A 20,103-nucleotide genomic window follows, 5' to 3' on the forward strand; every position below is an offset into this window, starting at 1 on the left:
GGAGACAGTCCTAAAACCAAAACATTTCTTTATCATTACTAGAAGAGCTGCTTTAAAATGGGAGCATTATTATTTTATTAATATTATTATTATAAATGGTTTCATATTAGACTGTAGCTAAAAGCAAATGATCTATACCAGGCATTCAGAGACAGCTGAACACTGTGTGCGCGCGTGTGTGTGTGTGTGTGCGTGCTTGCGTGTGTATGTGTGTGTGTGTGTGTGTATGTGCGTGCGTGCTTGTGTGTGTGTGTGTGGGCGGTGATGATTCAGAAGTCAGATTTCTCACAGGAACAGCCACTTCACTAGAAGCAGAAGCACATTGCAGTTAGCCAGTGAGGAAAGATTTTTAGTTGTTTCTCTTTGGTAGGTATCTGAGGGATCCACAGAGAAGCGTACAAACATTAATTTTGGATATTTTATTTTCTGACTGTCACAATGTCCAGAGTTACCAATCTGTCGAAGCTGCGGCAAGAGAGGATGAGGGAGATCAACCAGCGGGTGAGTTGACATTATGTTCAGTATTGAGTGTAACATTAAATAAATTTACATCATGCAATGGCATCCGACAGACTTCAGTTTCTGCCAACCACACTGCGTTTAGTAGGACAGGCACAAGATCAGATAAGTAATCTTTACTACTAAGTTGTGTGCGTTTTTCTTTTCCTGTCTCTGTTTTTGTCATTTCCCTCCTCTGTCTCTATCACTGTGTCATTGCCTGTTCTTGCACTCTCAGCCATGAAACATTTCCTCTTTTGGATACAAGGCCTACTCATTACAACACAGCACAGGCCTCCCAGGACATGGGCCCTGATATAGCTGCATTGGCACACCATTTCTCATTTAGATAGAATAGGCCTTCATGTATTTGTGAATGTAGGTGGTGGTGTCTATGTATGTTTGCTTGTACACTGTGTGCTAGCTCACTGGATATTAGACTATAGCAACTGTTGCCATAGAAATGGCAGTGGGTGTGTGTGATATTACTGCTTTCTTTGAGAAGGTTGTAGGCCTCAATGTGTAAAAATAAACATTAAATTTCCTAAGGCACCAGTCTTACTGTACCAGTCCTGAACTGTAGCTGTAATAATATATTTGTCCATTACATACTTTTCCTCTAAGCTTAATAAATATATAAAAAGACAAATTCCACTATTAAACTGTTCCTACTGCGCTCTACTTATGGAAGTCCCAGGAGCTGACTGTAATAAGCTTCTGCTTTAAGGTGCCTATACACAATATAGGCAATAAGAATGATCAATTCAATGTATATATCTCACTGCGAGATGGCTCTTATCATACTGCCTGTGTCCCGACCCTCACTACAGGTTGCCAAAGCTTGACAGGGAGGACCTCTTGAATTTAAAGGTGTAATAGGTTACTTTGTCGGTTGGCGTTTGTAGACACGACAGACTGTAGAAAATATGGATGTAGTCTTTGTGACGTCACATGCTGCAGTTTTTGACACTTCCGCATTGGCTAAATGTTTTTGCACCATAGGTTGCTGCTTGGTAAACACCGGCATCAGACATTTTTGCTCCTGGCTGGAGAAAAAGCCGCTGGTGTCTGGGGCCAAGCTATCTGCCTCCCGCTGGCGCTCTGATTGCAGGTTGAATGCGGCAGTGAGAACAGATCTGAGTCCGTACACAGCTGGCTGCGCTGCCCTCTCACATAGAGGCATCTGTATTAAATTGAGAGGTTATGAGTTTCATAACCGCTGAAAAACTCCTTATAGTGTATATATAGCCTTAAAGTCACATTTAATAGCAGTCCACTCCGTACTTTGGTACAGTTGGTTTTCACATTGAAGTGAACCGTAACTGTTCAGTAGATTTAAATCAATCAAAAACAAACTAAAGATAAATTACCAATACAAAATGGTTTGATCTGAAAAAAATCTCTTTGAACTTTTGTATAAGAATATTACTGTAAATATAGTGCTATAACAGTTAGAAGAAAAGATCAAAGACTACCAAAACCCTCTACATACAAATAACACTAAACGAATTACAGAGCCAACTACAGGCTCTCGAGGCTGGAAAGATTTGTGGAGTCGACAGCATCTTCAAGAAACTTAGGTGTCATTTTTGATTCAGACTTCACTTGTTCAGTCCTGTTTCCTCCATACAATATATAACAAAATAAAAAAAACATATTGTCACAGCCCAACTTTGAAAAGGTAGTCCATGCCCTCATTTTCTCCAGTCTTGATTACTGCAACTCTCTTCTAACCGGCATCAACTACAACCCCCTCTCCCGCCTCCAGCTGGTCCTGAACTCAGCAGCCGGGCTTCACACATCACTCCAATCCTAGCTTCACTTCTCTGGCTCCCCCTTCCTGTTTCAGAATTGATTTAAGGATTTTACTGATTACTTTTAGAGCTTGTCTGGATCCAGCCCCTTGTACGAGCCTGTTGGCAGTCTTAGATCCTCGGGCAGGACCATTCCAAAGTTGAGGTTAAAAACCAGAGGTGATCGTCTCCGTCAGGACGCCTCGGCTTTGGAACGGCCTGCCCGAGGAGATAAGGCTCGCTGAATCACTGACTTCTTTTAAATCACTTCTTAAAACCCATTTTATAGACTTGCTTTTATGTGATGCCATTTTCATTTATTTATTTTTCCTATCACCTGTAAACTTATTTTGTTTATTGAGTAGTTTTTTTTCTGTCCTTTAAAGCTGTCCCATCTTACTTTTTTCACTATTCAATGATGTGTACATATTGGTCAACGGTCTCACTTCAAACTTGTAAAATACGGACCCTTGGGCAGTGGCTGTCAGCGTCAGATACGACGCGAAAAGCACCCTTCAGTGTGTGTGTAGAACACACCGGGGAGATGAAGATGACGTAGTATTAACAGAGACAACGGTAGAGAGTAGTATTTAAGGCCGAAATTCCGCGTAGGGAGGTTGGTTGGGGTGGTGGATGGATCAAACAACACAGACCAGGGTTCGCTGTCGCTTTCTTCTTTTCCTAAACCCAACTGTCCCGTTCTTCTTTTCTTAAACCCAACTGTCCCATTCTTCCTTACCTAAACCCAACTGTCCGGTTCTCCTTTTCCTAAACCCAACTGTCCCATTCTTCTTTTCCTAAACCGAATTGTCCCGTTCTTCTTTTCCTTAACCCAACTGTCCCGTTCTTCTTTTCTTAAACTCAACTGTCCCATTCTTCCTTACCTAAACCCAACTGTCCGGTTCTCCTTTTCCTAAACCCAACTGTCCCGTTCTTCTTTTCCTTAACCCAACTGTCCCGTTCTTCTTTTCTTAAACCCAACTGTCCCATTCTTCCTTATCTAAACCCAACTGTCCGGTTCTCCTTTTCCTAAACCCAACTGTCCCGTTCTTGTCCCGTGTGTCATGTAAACGTACCTTTTATAAGCCCACCCACGATCTTTTCCTAAACCTAACTGTGTCAAAAGTGACACCAATAGTCCCAACCCAGCGCGCTTAGATAAAGCACATTTGGATATGACGCTAAAGGAGACTTTAGTGTCAATAACAACACCAAAGGCACCTGACCAAGCGTCTGTGTTTTACGCGATGAGAGTGAGAATGTGTTGTATGGGTATGTGTATCAATTTGCATGTGCTTTTGTTTCCTCTTTTAAAGCACTTGTAAGCAATTATTTTTAAAAAGTGCTATACAAATAAAGTTATTATTATTATTATTATTATTATTATTATTAATAAAACACAGTAGCCCTACACTGCTGGCAGCTCTCCACAAGCTGTTCAACCTTGTTCTGGAGTCTGGATATTTCCCTGAGATCTGGAATCATGGACTCATCACCCCTATTTTCAAAAATGGTGACAGATTGGACCCTAATAATTACCCAGGCATTTGTGAGAACAATAGTCTTGGGAAGTTTTTTTGCAGTATTATTAATGCCCGAATACTGTCCTTCCTTTCAAGCACAATGTTTTAAGTAAAAATCAAATTTGGCTTTTTACCGAAATATTGTACTTCAGACCACATTTACAGTCTACACACCCTTATTTAAAACTACACCAAAATTAAAAATGGGAAAATATTTACATGTTTCATAGACTTTAAAAAAGCATTTAATTCAACATGGCACAAAGGGCTTCTTTATAAACTTATTAAAAGCAGTGTAGGGGGTAAAGTTTATGACATTATTAAATCACTGTACATGGAAAATAAATGTGCAATAAAATTGGCTCCAAAAGAACAGAATTCTTTAAACAGGGGCATGGAGTGAGACAGGCTGCAGTTTGAGTCCAGCACTGTTTAACATTTACATCAATGAACTAGCAGCCATGTGGGAACAATCTGCAGCCCCAGGTCTCACACTTCATGATACAAACATCAAGTTCCTGCTCTATGCTGATGATCTAGTTCTGTTGTCCCCAACAGCAGAGGGTTAACAACAGAGCCTGTCCATCCTAGAGCAGTACAGTCAGAAATGGGCACTGACAGTCAATCTGAAAAAGAACAGTGTTACGGTATTTCAGAGGACAGCCAGATCTCAGGGAAATAGCCAGAGTTACAACTTCACTCTGGGCAACACCAGGCTAGAACAAAAGGATTCATATCATTACGTAGGGGTTGAATTTAGTGCATCACGCAATTTCAACCTGGCCATAAATGCTCTCTGTAATAAAGCTCGAAGAGCTTTGTATGCAATCAAATGCAAATTGGGAAAAAAAATTCCCCACAAGAATTTTGTTAAAAATCCTACAATTTTTTGATAACACCAATAATGCTTTATGGAAGTGAAGTCTGGGGCCCAATTTCAAAACCAGAATTTAAAAACTGGGATAAAACTTCCCCTAAAAAATTACAATTGGAATTCTGTAAAATCATTATAAAAGTTTGCCCAAACACCCTGTACACAGCTGGATGAGCTGCCCTTTGATACAGAGGCATCAGTATTAAATAGAGACTGTTTCATAACCGGTTAAAAAAAAAATCTTCAACCATTAGAATCTGGCTTGAAATATTACAATCTTTAATCAAACCTGTAACTGTATGGCAGTAAAGTATGGGGTCCTCTTGTAAATCAAGACTTTAAAAATTGGGACAAACACCCAATCGAAACTCTACACAATGAGATTTGCAAGAGCATTCTTAGAGTCCGCAGGAACATCCCCAACAAAGGATGCAGAGCTGAACTAGGCAAATTTCCCATTTTAATAGGGATACAAACAAGAGCAATCAAATTCTACAAACACCTAAAATCCAGTGAACCTGTGGCTGGGTTGGCTCAGTGGGTAGAGCAGGCGCACATATACTGAGAGGCTTATGCCTCGACGCAGAGGTCCAGTGTTCGAGTCCAACCTGTGACAATTTCCTGCATGTCTTCCCCTTCTCTCTCCCCTTTCTCACCTAACTGTCCTGTCAATTAAAAGCAGAAAAGCACAAAAAAGTGACCCTGACTCCTACTACTACAAAGCCCTCCATTGCCAAGAGGAGAACATAGAGAAGAGTCACCTCAGCCTGCTGATCATGAGGCCCCCCACCTCTAAAAGGACAGCCCTCACACAATCTGGCCCAACCATATCATAGCTAAAGAAAAGCAAAAGAACATTGACTATTGGACATCTATCACAAAAACTCTAAACAAACTTCAATGCTGTTTGGCTCTAAACAGAGGCACAGTGGCAAATTATCTAAGCACTGTGACGTATCAGAAGCTGAGAAAGACATTACCTACGTACAGACTTAGTGATCACAGAGTGGCCATAGAGACTGGCCGACACAGGCACACTTGGCTTCCTAGAGAAGACATTAACTACATACAGACTCAGTGATCACAGCCTGACCATAGAGACTGGCCCACAGAGACAGACCTGGCTGCCTAGAGAAGGCAGGCTGTGTCAGCTCTGTCCACAGAGACAGGTGGAGACAGAGCAATACTTCTTGCTACTATCTAGCACATATAAAGATATTAGAACACAGTTCTTTACGAAAATGAAATATAAACTCACAGATTTTGACTCACTATCTGACTAGACAAAAACTGAACATCTACTTGGAGAAAATAGTGTCTGTAGAAGCAGCGAGATATGTGAGTGCATGTCACAGGCTGATAGACAACCAGCACACAACAGATAACATCACAGTTTACTGTGCCTTCTCATTCACTCCTCTACTTCATGTATTTTTTTTTCCTTACATCTATTTTTTCAACCGGTTGATTATATTGATATATTGTTGTTGTTTCTTTACTGTAGTGACCATAAATTATTAATTACCACACACACACACACACACACACACACACACACACACACACACACATTGCACACTCTGCACGCTGTTATTGGCTGAGGGTTACACACCCACGTGGGGCACAAAGGCTCTTTCTTACCGCCCAGAAAGAAAAGAGAATGCCGTTGCATATTATACCTTTAAGCTTATATAGCACAAAAATAAATTACAAAATGAAGGCAGTTCCAGTTTTAAATTTGCCAACAGCCTTTTTTATGTCATATTGCTGCGATTACATACAAAATGTGTATGAGTGTGCATTTATTTATGTGTTTTATTCCTGTCGTGTCAGTACATTATGTGTACCATTGACAGTATTATGTGTGGTCTGGCTATCACCAGACCAAGCTCAATCTTTTAAGACGAAATCAAATCGGCGGCAGATCGGGCTGGGTTTACCCAGTCTATATTATGTCGGTCAGGAAGGCTAAACTTACATTACCCAGGGTGCTATGCTGCCCCTTAGGATTCAATCTGGGTTACTCCTTTCAGCCCATTTCTGGATGTAGGACAGACAGACAGACAGACAGACAGATAGACAGATAGACAGATAGATAGATAGATAGATAGATAGATAGAAAGGACTTTATTAATCCCAAATTGGGAAATTAGCCTGTTACAAGCAGCAAGTTACCATGGACAAAAATGCCAGAACAACTACTGAAAAATATACTTAAAGGAATGGAAAAGAATGTACATGTATATACAAGTGTAGAATAAAATGTACAACCTACATACATAGATATGCTATAAATATGCTAATTTATTTAATTAAAATCCAGATCATTGGAGAAGACCTTGGTAGTAAGTTTGACAGAAAGCAGAGATACAATATCATATGTTATCAGGAATGTCTTGGTTATGTCAGAGAGAACCAGGATCTGGAGTCATTAAGCATCTCAAAATAGGAAATGAACCTGGCAGAAAAAAAAAACATTTTTGGTCTTACTTTCAGGACTAGGAGTAAAAAAATGGCTCATCTCCAACGGCGATGTCCATCCATCTAACTTGGTGAGAGCATGGGTGTATAGTCAGACTTGAATACAGCCTTGGAGGCGGAGCCCCATTCATTGCTATAATGGTTGCTCAGTGGCGCCTGAATCCATAACAGTTCAACTTCTGCATATAAAATGACCAGGATGATCAACGCTAACTAATTAGTTAGTTAGAAAACTAAACCTGTCTTCACAATTTTACCCCTTTTTGCAACAGAAAAAACAACAACTTTGGCGGTCATGAATCAAACTCTTGGACTTAAAGGAGAAATCCGGCGCAAAATGAACCTAGGGGTTAATAACACATGGTACCCAGTCGACCGTTCTCTGGGATTTGTTTTCATGCTAATTGAATGTGACCAGTTTTAGCCCAAACCGCTAATTAGCTTATAAAGCTAGTCGTCGGGGCATCGACGACTAGCGCTAGAAATCGCTATTTCTATACCACTAACAAGGCTCAAAATACCACCACACTTCCACGGTAGCATAATGAACATATAAACCAAAGCATTGAGAACTTTGTAAGTATACAGACAGTTTATTAAAAAGATAGTACCGTTTGCGTATAGAGGCGGGCGCCATCTTGGGAAAACAGTCACGACCAGTCGAACGACGAACGCCGTGCTTGAGCTACACGGCGTTCGTCGTTCGACTGGTCATGACTGTTTTCCTAAGATGACGCCTCGAACGGTCGACTCGGTAATCATGTGTTATTAACCCCTAGGTTCATTTTGCGCCGGATTTCTCCTTTAAGGGCCGTTCACACCAAAAAAAGTGATCTGGTGATTCTCCGCAGGGTGGTGTGGAGGGGGGGGGGGGGGGGGGTCTATGAAACGGGTCATTTGTGTGACGTCCTGTTTTGTTCTTAAACCCTCCATTTTGTCTGTTTCTTTTCCAGAATAAAGAGAGAGAGCACATGAGGGAGCGAGAGAAGGTGGCAAGGGAGAGGGAGGCACGTTACAGCAATGGTCACCTCTTCACCTCATTGACAGTGTCAGGAACTACACTCTGTTCAGCATGCAACAAGAGTATTACTGCCAAGGAGGCGCTCAGCTGCCCTAGTAAGTAACATAGTTACTGCACATTTTACAGACTAGTACATGGGTTTGTACCAGCTTATTTGGTGATGCACTTGGCTTCTCGGGATAGGAAGTTGCTCCAAAAAGAAGATACAGAATAACATGTCCGTGTTCTCTATGTCTTTTTTTTTTTCCAGCATGCAATGTCACTATCCATAACCGCTGTCGAGACACTTTGCCAAACTGTGCCAAAATGAAACAGAGGGTAAGAAACAGGCTACACCACAAATCATCACACCTCTAATTATTGACAGAAGGTATTAACATATCAAGGGTTTCCTCTCGGTTCTGTTATTCATTCCTTCCAAAGGCCCTTTTGTGCCTTTTGGGCTGTCTAATCATGGAAAAAACATTGAAATCTTTGGTCATTTATCACGATGGTCCTGGGTTGCACTGTGAGACACTTCCCCCAAAGAACCCTTTGGAGCTTTGGCAAAATCCTGACAGAGTCACACAGTTAGGACCAAATTCTCCCAATGTGACCACACACACAACCAAAATGATGGTGGTTAAATCAGAGTGGCATAGATGCTCTTACATAAAAAAAATTCAATTAAATTTACCACACATTCATCACACAATCTGACAGCCTCAAACTGATATCCTACAGTCTGACACAAATTATGAAAAAGTGTAAATATAAAACACACAGACCTTTTACAGTATATCAAATAAAGACTATAAACCATGAGAGAGGAAGAATATGAATAGCAAGTAGTCACACAAAGATTACACAAAACAGAGGGTGTATTTTAACGCCAACCCTTATTTCATTTATCATATTTCATGTAGAGCATGCCTGCTGTTGGAGCCATAATGTGACATTTATATAGCACGTTGGTGACATGAATGTACGGTATATGCAGATTTGTGTTTGATCACTGGGTGGAGCATTGGCACCGGAAAAGCATATAGGTAAACAACAGGTTCAGGTGTGTGGCAAAGGGGAAAGCAAACAGCTTTTAACTGTGTCAGCGTGGCGTAAAAGGTTATGTTGAGTCTTTCATTCAGACCTACATTAGGCCAATGCGGTGCGAGAAAGGGAGAACATGTTCAGACATGTGTTCTGGGCTGCCAGTAACCAATGTCCAATACATTAAATAACTGAGTGCGGTGACACCTCTCACCCCCTACACGAGACTGTGAGTTCCCTCAGCAGCTCCTTCAGTAGCGCACTGCTGCACCCTCAGTGAGCGCTACGGCATGTCCTTCATTCCAGCAGCAGTCAGACTCTATAAAGGTAGGTAAGACTTATAAAACTAACTTTCTGTCATAATTGCTGAAACTGTCCCTATGTTCGAGTAGAACAACATGAAGCAGATAATTAATAAAAAATCTGGCTCCTCTGGCACCACCTACAGCCTGTAGTGCGATTTGCAAAAATCCACCGCTCCCTGTTCAGACGCACCAATCAGGGCCAGGGGGGGTGTCTAACTGCGTATCAATCACTGCTCATGCACACGCATTCATTCTCCCTTGTGGGGGAAGGGGCTTAGGAGACCGTTTTGGGCTTTAGCGGAAAGGGGGGAGGGACTGAGAAGTTGTCGATGTTCAAATTTTTTTGGCTAAGTCCTGGATCTTCACAATCCTACCTACGGCACCTTTAATACAACATTATAATGTAGCACTACTAGCTGATACATGCAATATGAGCCATCACTGGACAATATTCTGCACTATGCATATTTATTCATTTATTACTCTGTGTCACCTTTGCTGTGCAATATGTCATTTCTATACATGAGTGACGCCGAGATCGAAAAGTGGCTGATGGCCAGCCACTGTGGTACATATATGCTGATGCCCTGGCGGTATTTGCCGCTTACTACAGCGGCATTTGCCGATGGCTGATGGCATATGCCACTTTGACAACGGCATAAACTGATCCCCTGGCGGTACTGGCTGCTCACTACACCGACCTGTGCCGGTTGTGTCCACCGGCACACCGTTTAAAGGCAGGTGGACGTGTTGACGTTAGGCAACGGTCAGTGACAAACAGTTAAGTAATTTTAAATATTATATGCAGATGTACCAAAGTATTAGAGCTTACATGAGCTAACATGGCTATTGTTGGTTTTGCTACGGTAACCGAGGGTTTCTTCTCTCCCTGTCTTGCAGGATTAGGGGTTTGTAAATATTGTACATTTGTATATGGTTCCTTTGTAGCATTGGCCCATTGGGTTGTGTTTGTGGTGTGAGCAGTGGTGTTGGTTTTTGGATTCTGTGACTGCTCCACTTCTTTACGATATTACATTATTTTACAGAGCCCCCATACAGTATGGAATATGGAGCTGGGTGCAGAGATAGTTTCGATACCCCATCACATTTCTAAAACACATTTACAACAACTCAGAGCAGAGGGATTACCGCTGGGCCTGTAGTGCGAGAGTGAGGGTGTTCCGACTGAACTTCTATTCTTCTGAGGGCTTAGAAGGTGGTAGCATTAGCAAAAACACCTTATCTGCTATTGACCGAACACACATATTGCTATTCAACTGTTCTACTCTTAGCAATACACTTTGAATCTTCCAGCAGATCAGGGGGCTATGATGATGGATGACATGTATGGACAAAATAAAAAAAAACACTGTTGTAACTTAACACACAGTATTTAAGGTGCTATAAGGTGATACAACAAAAGACAAAAACTGATTGTTGTTACTATGGAAAATATAGAAAACAACTTTATTGAATGAATAAATCAATGCATGGCTTAAGATGCAAGGTTTTTTAAAAACAAAATGCTTCTGTACATGCTACATACTGATTTGTGTCCTTGATTAACACAGCAGCAGAAGACTGCCCCAATGCGGAATAACTCCTTGCAGAATGTTACACTGCGCACAAAAAGTAAGAGCCACAAACACAAACTTTCAGTCTCTTCCTACCTCAAGTAATTCTCCTTTTGCAATTCCTATTTTTTCTGTTCTTTCTCCCTCTCTGCTTGTTATTCTCATTTTCCTTAAAAAACTGCATGTTGTTCTGTTCTTTATCATCAAACTCATTTTCCCCTCCTACTCCTGTTTGCTTTATCTTCCTCCTAAACATGCTGTTATGGCTGTCATTATATTCTTCTTCTTCGTTCTACATCTCTATACCTTGTTGTTCTCCCTCGTGTTGTTCTACCTCCTCTACCTACAACTTATTTCATTCCATAGCTCCAGGAATGCGCGAGCGTCCAAGTTCAGCCATCTACCCTTCGGACAGCTTCCGACAGTCCCTGCTGGGATCTCGCCGTGGTCGCTCCAGCCTATCCCTGTCCAAGAGTGTCTCCACAAACAACATTACAGGGTGAGCCTCATTTTCATTAGCCAGCAGCTACAATAAAATGTGCATTTCTTAAAGTGCTCATATTATGCCTTTTGGCTTTTCCCTTTTCCTTTATTGTGTTATATATCTTTTTGTGCACGTTATAGGTTTACAAAGTGAAAAATCCCAAAGACCACCCCAAAGGGACTTCTCCAACAGAAAACACTGTTCACAAACTGCTCCAAACAGCTCTATTGTAGTCCAGCCTTTACTTCTGTGATGAACGTGCGTCACTTTGTGAAACGTTATAATGCTCGCCTAGCTGCTAGCGTGGCACTCCCTCATACTCTGCAACTGACAAGCTAGCAGTACTTACTGTGCATGTGCGACTCCCAACAAAGATGGTACAGAAGTGAGATGCCTCACTCTGTAGCTAAAACAGAGACAACTTATGTTATGAGACAACACAATGGTTAAAAGCCAACACTGAGGAAAATTAATCATAGGGTAACAAATTTCGGCATGTGCCGTGCGCTATCTGAGCAGGCTGTTCACATGTACCATGCATACACATAGGCTACTGTAACTATGTTACCACTCCATGTTATTATTGCTTTATGCACCACTCTGACTGCTGCTGTATGAGAATGCTGTTGGCAGTGTAGGAGCAGGTCGGGGTGGATCATAAAACACAGCGCATTGAAGCCGGGGAGCGGAGTTCGCTTCCTGGGAAAAAACAAGTACAAGCACCCAGCAAATGCATGCTCTTGAGAGTGTTTTAATTCAAAACGATCATTTTCCTAAATATACTTGTTTTGTTTCCTACATTTTTAAACTTTGGCGGCTAAACACATGAACTGCAGCTGATCCGACGGAGATCTCAAGAGTTTCCTGTATAGGGAAGCCTATAGCCTTATTTTGCAAAATTTGACGTACAGCAGCCTCATGCCTGGAATATTAATGTCCATATAAACAATCACGAACAACATGCAAGCTCTGTGGATTGAGCGATAACAGCCTGCAGCAACCAACAGTGGTTTATCTGTAAATTGAGTCAAACAAATGGACATTCTAATTAATAGTGGAGGTGAAATAAACTTGGCATATTATCAATGAAAAAAATATTAGGATACTGTGATAGCAGCGCTGCTGTCAGCTGCAGTTGCATTTATCATTAGGTTACTTGTTGCAATGTCTCACAGAAAAAAAAGTCTGCGATTACAGCTAGATCATATCTGCTTTATTTTACGTTTCATTTTTGCTTATAGGAATCAAGTTGCTGCTGATGAAGACCCAACATTTCCTGATTTCGCCACTCCATATTAAGAGCTTTTGAATAACAAAAATAACGGGGGGCTTTTATTGTGGAGAATTCATAGGAAATTAACCCATTCCTCAACAGCTACTTTGACTTTATTTTTTGGCTTTATTCAACTTTATTGCAGACACACAGGTCCATATCAGCAGGGTGTGATTTATGAAAAGGCAGAGGGGTTGAGGTTTTTTGATCATGAAACAAAACAAAACATGAACTCCACTACCATGGCCCCTGAAAGCCTGTAGCCGGCTCACAGTCACCTCTGTGCGGCTAAACAACTGCCGCTGGTAGCCAGCATCCCGGAGCTCTGTAGCGGCTAAATTCAACCAGCAATTGCTGCTCGGATTGTATCCTTCTATGGCACTATATGTTCACATTACAGCGCTTTACTTAGTTTACAATACTTCTATTTTAGTTATATAATATATGGGAAATGAACCATGCGGTCACTGAATACACACCAACAATTCCACAGGCTGTTATAATGCTGGGGGCCGGCCCCCCAGCAAATTGCTCTACAACCCCCGCAGCTACACGTCCACACCCCCCACCACGCTTCTCCTTCAAACCCAATCCTGACAGCTGATGCGTTGAGAGTTGCAAAATCTGGACCCATACAAATAGCTGGGTTAGACAACCTGGATCCCAACTTCCAAAAATTATCTGCAAATATTATTGCTTCCCCCATTACCAACCTGTTTAACCTGTCTCTCGCATCTTGAGAAATTCCTGGAGATTGGAAATCCGCCGCAGTCATCCCTCTCTTCAAAGGGGGAGACACCCTTGACCCAAACTGCTATAAACCCATATCCATCTTACCCTGTCTTTCGAAAGTCTTCGAAAGCTTGGTCAATAAACAGATTACCAACCATTGTGAATCCCATTGTGTCCTTTCCGCTACGCAATCTGGCTTCCGTGCTGGTCATGGCTGTACCACAGCCACCCTCAAGGTCATAAACGACATCACAGCAGCCATTGACAAAAAGCATTACTGTGCAGCCATCTACATTGATCTGTCCAAGGCCTTTGACTCTGTTAACCATCGTATTCTTATCGACAGACTCAACAACCTTGGGTTCTCTCATGACTGCCTCACGTCGTTCAATAACTATTTTTCTGATAGGGTTAAATCTGAGGGCCTGTTGTCTGGACCTATGGATGTCACTATGGGGGTGCCAAAAGGTTTGATTCTCGGGCTGACTCTTTTCTTTTTCTTATCAATGATGTGGCTCTTGCTGTTGGAAACTCTCAAAACCACCTCTATGCAGACGACACCATCCTGTACACATCCGGCCCCTCATTGGATACTGTGCTATCAAACCTCCAGGAGAGCTTCAATGCCATTCAGCACTCCTTCTGAAACCTCCAATTACTACTAAACTCTGGCAAAACCAAGCATTACCACGCTCGATGGGTTGGAATTAGAAAATGTGGCGGTGTACAAATACTTAGGTGTCTGGTTAGATAGTTCCCTCTCCTTCCAGCAACACATAAACCACCTTCAATCTAAAGTTAAGTCTAGGATCGGTTTCCTATTCCGCAAAGGGACCTCATTCACTAATGCTGCCTAACTCGCTTAAGTGAAAATGACAATTTTACCAATTCTCCATTTCAGTTATGTCATTTACAGAACTACCTCAAACTCTCTCCTGAAAAAACTGGATGTTGTCTACCATAGTGCCATACGTTTTGTGACCAGAGCCCCTTATAAACACCCACCACTGCAACCTCTATGCTTTAGTTGGCTGGCCCTCGTTACACACTCAACGCTTAACTCACTGGTACCAATTAATTTACAAGTCCTTGCTAGGCAAAGCCCCGCTGTACCTAAGCTCACTGGTCACAATAGCTTTACCCACACATGCTCAAGCAGTTACATCTCCTTGGTCACCCCAAAAGCACACCCTTCCTTTGGCCGCCACTCCTCCCAGTTCTCAGCTGCAAATGATTGGAATCTACAAAAAAACCTGAAACTCAAAACCCTTATCCCACTAACTGCCTTCAAAGTACGTCTGTCTAAGCTCCTGTCCGATCACTGTACGTGCTAACTGTTCCCCATCTTTCATCCACTGTTTTGCACACCCTTGTCATCTCTGCATAGTTGCACAGATGCACATCTTCACCTGCATTGCTATCATATCTGTTTACGCTCTTTTGCACTATTCATCTGCCCTGGTATGCTCAACTGTTATTCTTCCCACCTTTGTTGTCACACAATTTCTGTACATCTACTGATCTACATCACTATCTAGACCACAATCTGCACTGTACATTGACTCTACTACATCTCAGCATTTATATAGACTGTCTATTCATGCATATTGTGTTATTACTGATCTATACCTAGACCACTATTTACACTAACTGTATATTGACTCTTTACTACATTTAGCATTTATATAGACTGTCTATTCATGTTTATTGTGTTATTACTGATCTACATCACTTCCTAGACCACTATTTGCACTAACTGTATATTGACTCGTCACTATATTTCAGCATTTATATAGACATGAGGTAGACATAGATAGATATGTCTATTCACGTATATTGTGTTTTTACCATATCACTTTTGCATATCCATCAACTTACTTACACCTCACTTTGCGCCGGCTTTGTGATGCCTACTTAATCCTCACTTTATGTAGCCTATTGTATTCTGTATTCTTGTATTGTATTGAATGTGAAACTGTATGTTGTCTTGCACGCTTATGCTTTTCTTGGCCAGGTCACCGTTGCAAATGAGAACCTGTTCGCAACGGCCTACCTGGTTAAATAAAGGTTAAATAAAAATAAAATGACAACCAAGTGTCAGCCTCCAGAAGAATGTTCCGATACAAAGTCAGTCTGTAGACTTCTCTCAGTATGTGTGCAGTGTGAGCAGTGACTTTAACAATGAAATGCTTGTTTTGGACAGACGACAGACTTTTAAATCTAGAAATTAATTACAAGATACTTCTTCCAACTCTTTAGCACCAATCTAAATGGTTGCCACTAACTCGCCTATACCTAAAGACACACCTGACTGCATTGCATTTTAAGACTTTGCATTGCATTAGATGGCTTAAACTATTGTCAGACCCTGTGTGACTTGATATTCCTGTTCCTTTTCTGTAAGCACCTTCCAATGGGCTTTTCTCACAGTACAGTAGACATTTCTTATAGCATGAAAGCTCTTGTTTTCAAGTGTTCCAGTGAGTGACTGTGAACTAATATGTATGATACATGAATCTGAAATCAAAAGCAGGTAATTGTCATTCACTCATCAGTCCTTTCATTATTTACACCTATTTTATCTATTTTAGACCTAATATACTTGACATATACTGAACATTTGCTGCTCTTTGATACTTTCTCCATTCTCTTAGGATCAGAATATTTACTGACACCTGAGCTATCTCAAATACTTTCTACAAACGGCAAGAATCAAAATACACCACCAGAGGGGGTCAAACACTGATCAGAAACTAATGACTTGTTCCACTGAATTTAATTGAGCTCTTTGAAATATATTTTAAAAACCTGTTAACATCCTTGAAAAATACATACAGGACCGAAAAATATTACTGATTTGTTTACTTTAGCTGGGGTAATATTATTTTTTTTAATTGATTTTACAGTTTTATTTATTGCTTTGGTTTTCACATTTAGTAATACACTTACATTACCCAACATTTCTATAATATCTATCCTATGTGTAGTCAAGTTACGATCAATGAAGACATCCTCTACAGTGATTTGAACAATTTTGTTTTTACAGTAACCTCTCTGGCCTCTCTGTTGGTTCCCATGCCCATCTCTCTGGCCTCTCTGTTGGTGCCCATGCCCACCTCTCAGGTCTCTCTGTTGTGGCCCATACCCACCTCTCTAGCCTCTCTGTTGGAGCCCATGCCCACCTTTCTGGCCTCTCTGTTGGTGTCCATGCCCACCTCTCAGGCCTCTCTGTTGGGGACCATACCCACCTCTCAGGACTCTCTGTTGGGGCCCATGCCCACCTCTGGCCTCTCTTTTGGGGCCCAAGCCCACCTCTGGCCTCTCTGTTGGTGGCCATGCCCACCTCTGGCCTCTCTTTTGGGGCCCAAGCCCACCTCTCTGGCCTCTCTGTTGGTGGCCATGCCCACCTCTGTGACAGATTCCTTGTCCACAAGCTCTTCCTATTCCTTGCTGTCTATCCTGCTCCATGTGATTTACATGTTCATGCAGACACATTCTTTAAAGATGACAAACCAATTCAAATGTGATTCATGCAAATCAGAAGAGAAGCATATCAAAAGTATTGTGAGCATTGCATTGTGGAAGACAATTACTTCATATGAAAGGTATTGTCCTTAACGACACACTGACTAGATGTGGTAAAAAGTTACTGTATGTTCTACTAAGTGAATTGCACATTTGATTACGTGTGTGTGTGTGTGTGTTGTAGGACCCTGAATGACGACACTCCCCTGGGGCTGCGCAGGATCCTTTCCCAGTCCACAGACTCCCTGAGCTTCAGGACCAGAGCTATGTCAGTGGAGTCTCTCAATGATGACGGTATCAGAACATTTAAAATATACATCATGAATTAAATGGCTGGGGGGAGATGGGGGTGTGAAGTTGGTAAGTTGTATAGTGCAGCAGCAAGATAGTGTAAGGTTAAGAGTTAATGTTTGAATCATTATCTGTACACCTCCACTGAATCATTTGAGACTCTTGCAACTACTTGCAACTCTGGATATTCCAGACCATAACATTGACAGATCCTCTCTTAAAGGGGCGCTATGCAGTTTTGGCAATTTCTTCACTGTTTTCTTGCTTTTTGCTCGCAGGTTTCTCTATAGAGCTCCCCCTACAGCTTCAGAATAGATATTTGGCAACACTGTGTAAAAACTCGCTCAGTCAGTCTGCCGTTTCCTCTTTCTCTTTTCCTCCAACAATGCTTTCCTAGCTTTCTGCTTCTTTTTTGCCGGCTCAGCCATGACGATAGTGTGAAAAACTCCATCGCTACCTTGTTCTTGCTAGCTGGTTCCTGGATGGGGACTTGTATGTGTGCAGTGCCGTGAAGCAATTCGTTACATTGCGAGACCTGATATCACGCGATACTTCCTGACGCTGAGGCCGATGGTTTAATGATAAATTTTGGGAAGTGACTTAGGTATAAATAAAAACATTTTTAGTGAAAAGTTAGAGTAAATATTCAATTCTATTTAAAAGGGCTTTGTTAGCTTACTTTAAAAGTTTCAAGAAAATATATATACTGTATTTCTCCTAGACATGTAGACATTACAGACATGTAGTAGGCATGACATGTAGAAGTATAAAGTTTTAAAAAATGATAGTGAGTTAATGTACTTAGTCATATTCCATCACTGGACTCCTGCCAGCTAAACTTGCAATCAAACATGTACAATGGCCCACCCACTCACAGGATTAGAGGCTAAAATAGCATCTGTTGTATCTCTAAAGACATTTGTATTTTTTAAAGTATTATATTTAATATCCACTTTACCAGGATTTTGACTGCAAAGGGTGTGATTAATTGTGATTTCAGTTGGACTTACAGTGCAACCTGCTGACCTTGGTTCTCATTCCAACCTGCTACAGGATCTTAACAATAACTTCTTGGTAGTTTAGTATAGAGATCTAACATCATTTGTCAGCCTGAAATCTTTGATGCTGATGGGTTTCTCTTATTTAGGAGACAACTACTACACTTCAGTATTGGAGGAGTTGGAACTCGAGGGCCAGGACTTCAAGGCTGACTCATGGAGTATGGCTGTGGACAACAATTACTTGCAGACACACCGCAAAAACGTCATCAAGAGGCAGGATGTCATCTATGGTGACAGTAGTAGTTGATCGACACTAAAGTTTCTCCCCCATAGTACAGACATTCAATGTTTTGACTGCTACAGTCCGTTACGTGACTTTGATGTGTGTGTCTCTGTGTGTGTGTGCGTCCGTGTGCGTGCGTGCATGTGCGTAATGTGGCCATGTGTCCTTCTTAGAACTGATTCAGACTGAGCTGCACCACATGCGAACGCTGCGTATCATGGAAAGGGTGTTCCGGCAAGGCATGCTGGATGAGCTTCAGCTAGACCCGTGCACCGTGCACGCCATGTTCCCCTGCCTGGACCAGCTGATCAGGATACATTCCCATTTCCTGGCACAGCTTCTCCTGCGGCACAACAGCAGCCTGCAGTCTGGATCCAGCCGCAACTTCACCATTCACCAGCTGGGGGACATACTGCTGGAGCAGGTGACTGCCATGCATTCTCACACTGTGACACACCAACAGACTCACACTGTGACACATCAACACACCAACAGACTCACACTGTAACACACCAACAGACTCACACTGACACACCAACACACCAACAGACTGAAGCTAGGTTTATAGTCGCTGTTGTGTTCCTAGCGCAAGCCATAAAATGACATCACCATGGCGCGTGGTTGTGCACCTTGGAATTTTTGTAACTAGGTGTGCGCTGCGCTTTCAGTTCAACATGATCGGCTTGGAAGACTGGCCGAGCAGGTTTACCTCTACAAACATCTGTATGATTCTTCATGTACAGACCACAGGGAGTCAAACAGCCTTAAATACAGTACGTGATCAGAAAGAGACACCAAAGAGGTTATAATAATAAGAGGAAACACGCCATTGGGTAGCCAATACAACATCTGCGCCAAGTCACCGCCATTTTGGACTGAACTCATGTGTTTGCATTAAAGACAGAGATACGTAAAATAAGCCATTCCTACTCACGACAAGGGATTAATCTGTTTAAAACTGCTAGTAAACAACAAACATGGCAGTCATGTAATCTAAACACCTTCCCCTCCCATTTTTTAACCCGTTTGTAGTCATAATAGTGACACGTAACAGACTCATGCTTGCCTCGCTTCTCTATCGTCATCGTGTTAAACCTGCCAATAGCGTGCCAGGTGGATAAGCCAGTTTGTGATTGGTCCCCGCAGATTTGTAACGGAAGCAGGATAGAAAAATGTACAGGTTTCCAGCCTGAGCTGCAGGGTGAAATCAAATCGCCGGCAGATTGGGCTGGGTTTACCCAGTCTACTCCATGGAGGGAATTCAGTCTAACGTGTGCATGCAGTGTCTAACGGTGATGGAAATACACAGCCGCATCGACTGAGACCCCGGCCCCCCCACCCTGGACATGCGCAATGTGCAAGGGCACGTTTATTGCTGCTTGCAGCTTTAATTATAATTGATTTTCCTTTTTATGATGT

General features: G+C 41.9%; 1 protein-coding gene across 5 annotated transcripts in view; it reads left to right on the top strand.

Annotated features, from left to right (window-relative positions):
• The first annotated feature begins 276 nt into the window (after positions 1 to 276).
• Positions 277 to 20,103, top strand: part of arhgef1a (Rho guanine nucleotide exchange factor (GEF) 1a) — a 41,388-nt gene continuing 21,561 nt past the window's right edge. For 4 of the 5 annotated variants that reach the window (XM_031278637.2, XM_031278640.2, XM_031278639.2 and 1 more), the window contains exons 1-8: positions 277 to 501; positions 8,123 to 8,285; positions 8,441 to 8,508; positions 11,093 to 11,153; positions 11,462 to 11,594; positions 17,294 to 17,403; positions 18,548 to 18,691; positions 18,858 to 19,108. In XM_031278637.2, coding sequence (XP_031134497.1) covers positions 439 to 501; positions 8,123 to 8,285; positions 8,441 to 8,508; positions 11,093 to 11,153; positions 11,462 to 11,594; positions 17,294 to 17,403; positions 18,548 to 18,691; positions 18,858 to 19,108 — 993 coding nt within the window. In that variant the 5' untranslated portion in view covers positions 277 to 438. The remainder of the gene's footprint in view (positions 502 to 8,122; positions 8,286 to 8,440; positions 8,509 to 11,092; positions 11,154 to 11,461; positions 11,595 to 17,293; positions 17,404 to 18,547; positions 18,692 to 18,857; positions 19,109 to 20,103) is intronic. The other variant, XM_031278638.2, reaches the window with a different exon arrangement.

This window comes from Sander lucioperca, chromosome 16 (genome assembly GCF_008315115.2).
Source record: "Sander lucioperca isolate FBNREF2018 chromosome 16, SLUC_FBN_1.2, whole genome shotgun sequence".
Taxonomy (NCBI): Eukaryota; Metazoa; Chordata; class Actinopteri; order Perciformes; family Percidae; genus Sander; species Sander lucioperca.